Source organism: Canis lupus, chromosome 21, assembly GCF_048164855.1.
Source record: "Canis lupus baileyi chromosome 21, mCanLup2.hap1, whole genome shotgun sequence".
NCBI lineage: Eukaryota > Metazoa > Chordata > Mammalia > Carnivora > Canidae > Canis > Canis lupus.
In genome coordinates, this window is record NC_132858.1 from 14711147 (window position 1) to 14715974 (window position 4828).

General features: G+C 40.8%; 1 protein-coding gene across 1 annotated transcript; it reads left to right on the plus strand.

Moving 5' to 3' along the window:
- The first annotated feature begins 3840 nt into the window (after window positions 1-3840).
- Window positions 3841-4828, plus strand: LOC140613313 (olfactory receptor 4B1). The gene has a single exon (XM_072791850.1). The coding sequence runs from the start codon at window positions 3926-3928 to the stop codon at window positions 4757-4759; it is 834 nt and encodes a 277-aa protein (XP_072647951.1). The 5' UTR covers window positions 3841-3925; the 3' UTR covers window positions 4760-4828.

Below are 4828 nucleotides of genomic sequence, written 5' to 3' on the forward strand. Positions count from 1 at the left end.
TTAGTGTCATCTAGAATATAAATTACCTACCTAGGCTTACATGTAATCCATGGATTACCTCATAATCTGTGATCCTAGGATGATGGTTTTATTTGGACAAGTGCTGGGGGGAAGAGGAGGTAATTTGTTACAGTCTTTCTTTTGGGCCAGGAGGAATGAGAAAGCAGAGAAACATTTAAATAAATACTAGGAAGTGTAAGCTAATAAATAGCTACTACTTATTGAGAGCTTCCTATTTGCCAGGCAATCCTGTTGAGTGCTTTATATATCTTATCTCAGGTCTAATGCTTGTCACAACCATGTCAAATATGAATTGTTACCCTATTCCAAGAAAATAAAAGAACATGTTTACAAGGACATGTGACATGTGGGTGCCAGAACTAAGAATGGGCTGCTAACTGCAGTGCTTGTTCCCATAACCCCTACTGTAGATCAGTCCCTGAGGAGAGAGAAGGGCAGCTCAACAGTTCTTGTTTTGTTTTCTCTAGTCCTTTAGAGGTCCATGAACCTAGAATCATGCCCTCCATTAAAAGGCAAGTCACCCCTGACCTTCAGCTATTCGGCACCTGTGTATCTCCCAATGATCCCACCATGCACTCTACCTGATACAATTGTCTTACATTTCCTTAATGAATTTTTAGTTTGTATTTTAAAATACATACCATGTGGTTCTAAATGGTAATCTTCTCAACATACAAACTCAGATATATGTCCATGAGTGTTTAAAAGATTTGGTCTTTTAAATGAGAATTAGACAATTCATGTCCATGCAACACTGGACAATACAAAGAATAGCAAATGTCTTCTATGGAACATGATGATTTTAGTGATCCTCCCCACCCAGTTAATGGAAAACTTAATTGCAAAGTTTCGACATGTGTGGCTTTCACCCAGTGCAGTAAAATGTGTTTCTGAAATAGAAATGATCTACGTTATTCATAATATTATATATTTGATGAAACACAGTCACACCTGTGTCATATGAAGTCAAGATTGACTGAAAGGAAAATATAGACAGATAGTGTTAAATAATCTAGTTCTTTCTTATCAATTCTATTGGTTAATCAATTTATCATCAATCAAAAGTCTACATATATATCGAGTCCCCATCTGTAAGGTTAATAATAAAAATAGCTTACATTTATTGAGGGCTTGCTGTGAACTGAGTACTACACGTGTTACTGCATTTAACAGAGCAATCAATCTCAGAGTCGAGAGCTGAGGTGAATGAACTAGAGTAGAAGTGTGACTTCCTAGACAGTGGACATTGTAGGGCGGGTAGGACTTGGAGTGGGAAGCAGGCGAGCAGACCACCATGTAATGTGAAAAGTAAGAGATCCTCTTGTGGTGGTTATCAGCTTGCCTTCATGAGACGGTGAGGGGATCTCTAAATAGAACAAAAGTATGTGTTTTTTAGTAGTCAGTAAAGCTGACTTGAAGGAGCATGAGGAAATACTTTAGAGCTTCTAAAAGTCAGGTGGAAGAATTGAAGGCTGATTTCCAGGCAACGAAAAGATATTGGTGGTGTCTTAGTGATCTGAGCAGAGGGACTCAGGAAGAATTCTGACTTCAGCTTGCAGAACACATTGACAGGATACGACCTGGGACTTCTGGAGATAGTAGGAGCATGGGGGGGAACTGTGGTACTCCTCACATGAGCTTATATTCTGCCTGAAAATGGAGAGAGTGGGGAAAGCAATAGGATGTAGGGATTGTGTAAACATGGAAAATGCAGAAGAGGCAACTCTAAAGATTCAAGCCTGAGGACCAGGCAAAATGATGGTGCTGCTGTAAGACCCAGCTGGAAAGAGGGGTACCCCTGCTGGGAGATACAGACTCCCCCGCTCGGTGTCACCAGCTGTAGCTCTAACCTCTGGTCAAAGCTGTGCCATGGGAGCAGAGGAGGAAGGGGCATCTTCAAGTCTCACACTCTCAGTATCTCACATAGCTTCTTATCTCTCTTGTTCCAGAGATGGTGGCATCAAAATGTTCCCAATAACTTGGAGTTCCCTGGAATACTCCTGCTGTTCACAGGGAAAGCATAATTGGACACGTTTTCTATCAACCATGGGTCTTGGTGTTGTTTCTCTAAGGTGCTGGGGTGGCTAACCCCTTTCTCCTCTATGGAGTGGTGGTTCTTCCTCCCTTTCTAGAAAGTCCTGGGTTTCAGCCTTGGCTCAGTTACTCACAAGCTGTGTGTATTTGGGCAATTTACTTAGCCTCTCTGAGTCACAGTTTACTCACCTATCAATTAGCTCCCTCAAAGGAAGAATTAATGGAGGGGACAACAGTAAAATGTTTACCAGAGTCCATCACACAGTAGGTACTGACTAAATGTCAGCAGTATCTGTCGCTGTTGGGATGACAATGACAATGACAATGGTGAACATCAGGTGACCATATGCTTTAGTTTCCCTTGGGCCACCAGACTATTTCACAGCCTCTGTATGTTGTTTCTGATGCCTGCCTTGTTTTCCATCTTCTGCACCAGTGAGGGGACCTTCTCTTACTTCTCTCTCCTGTTCAGTTGTTCTTCCTCAGTGTCCTTCTTTCATACTGATAACCCTCTGTTTTGTCTCCAGTGTTAGCCAGGATTCTCTCAGTGTATTTTCACCTTGTGTATATCTTCCAATTTTTACTATGAGAGAAATTTATTTTAATCAGTTTCAGTATGAAAGCACAAGTGGAAGAAGAAAAACTAAGAGGAATAATAAATACTTCAAAATAATTTTACTTTTTTTTTTTGACTGAAGTACAACTAACACACAGTGTTACAGTAGTTTCAGGTGTACCACATTGTGATTGACGACTTCAAAGTAAATTCAAAAGCAGGGAAGATCTCGAGAGTTTCCTCTACCTCATTTCATAAATATGCTTCTTGAATTGCATGAAGTAACAAGCTTCCTGAGGATGACAGTCATTTTTCTTTCTTCTTTCATATGTCCTGAATTGCCTGGGCACATGGTAGGTGCTTAATGAAGCATTTGATTAAGGAATTTGGTTAAAATAAATCCTCACCTCCTGCCGATGAAAGTGTTTGCCAAAGGTGGGAAAACTGGGAGACATAAACAAGCAAACTGGTGAATCTCCATATATTATATTTGAACTACTGTTTTATATTGACCTGTATTCTCGACAACTTCCAGATGTCTACCTTGGTACCGGGCGTCACAACTTTCTCAAAATGTTTACAAAAATTCATGAAGATGTTGGATTGGACAAAACAATAGGGCCTGAGAAATTCAGAACCTTTGATAATACCATGTAAGGAAAATATTGAAGACACTGTCTAGAAAAGGGGAACTATGAATGAGATCAACATTTCTTATGAGTAAATGGGGGAAAAAGGGATTCAAGAGCAGAAGTTAACTGGAGAATTTCTCACACAAAGGCATGATAAGAAATGTTGAGAATGGGAGAATTGTTGGCAATATGGATACTTCTTAGTGCTGAAAATGCTGGGTATTATTTTCAGTGTGGTATACTTGAAATGACATGCTAGTTAGAAAAAAATGATGTTCTTTTTCTGGATCCATTTCTTACTGGGAGGCTTCACTAATTCACAACCTCTCTGAGGCTTAGTTTTTTCACTTGTGTAATAGGGATTGTGGAGTTTTTGTGAGATAAATTGCATAGTGTCTTGTATAGGATGGGCTATTGGGCAGTGAATGGATAAACATTGGTTAAATTAACAAATAAGTAAAATAAACCAGTAAGATAATATGGATGAAAGGTTCTATTAACAGGCAAGTGCTACATAAACATGAATGATTAGTGTTATGACGCTTATTTTGTCACAGGGCTCTTCTCTGAGATCCATCTTCTCCAAATGGAATCCACTACAAATAATGTGACTGAGTTAATCTTCGTTGGCCTTTTCCAGGATCCAGAGGTTCAGAGAGTGTGTTTTGTGGTATTTCTTCTCATGTACCTGGCCACGGTGGTGGGCAATGGCCTCATTGTCCTGACAGTCAATGTCAGTAAGAGTCTGCATTCCCCCATGTACTTCTTCCTTAGCTACCTGTCCCTGGTGGAGATCACGTACTCCTCTACTGTTGTCCCTAAATTCATCACAGACTTACTTACTAAGATTAAAACCATTTCCCTGGAAGGCTGTGTAGCTCAGATATTCTTCTTCCACTTCTTTGGGGTCACTGAGATCCTTTTGCTTGTGGTGATGGCCTATGACCGCTATGTGGCTATTTGCAGGCCTCTTCATTATATGAATATTATGAGCCGCCAACTATGTCATATACTGGTGGCTGGCTCCTGGCTTGGCGGCTTTTTTCACTCCATTATACAGATTCTTATCACCATCCAGTTGCCCTTCTGTGGCCCCAATGTGATTGACCACTACTTCTGTGATCTTCAGCCATTATTCAAACTTGCCTGCACTGACACCTTTGTGGAGGGGGTTATTGTGTTGACCAACAGTGGCTTAATTGCTCTGTGCTCCTTCCTTATCTTGGTGTCTTCCTATATTGTCATCCTGTTCAACTTGAGGAACCATTCTGCAGAGGGGAGGCGCAAAGCTCTCTCTACCTGTGCCTCTCACATCATGGTGGTCCTCTTGTTCTTTGGACCTGCCATCTTTCTCTACATGCGACCTTCCTCCACCTTCACTGAGGACAAACTGGTGGCTGTGTTCTACACGGTTGTCACACCCATGCTGAACCCCATCATCTACACACTCAGAAATGCAGAGGTGAAAAATGCCATGAGAAAGTTGTGGAGCAAAAAGAACTCAGGGATGGAATGAAAATGGGAAAGTGGTAAAGAAAAACACTCTGATTATTCTTTGCTTTAAAAATGGATTTTGAGGGGCAGC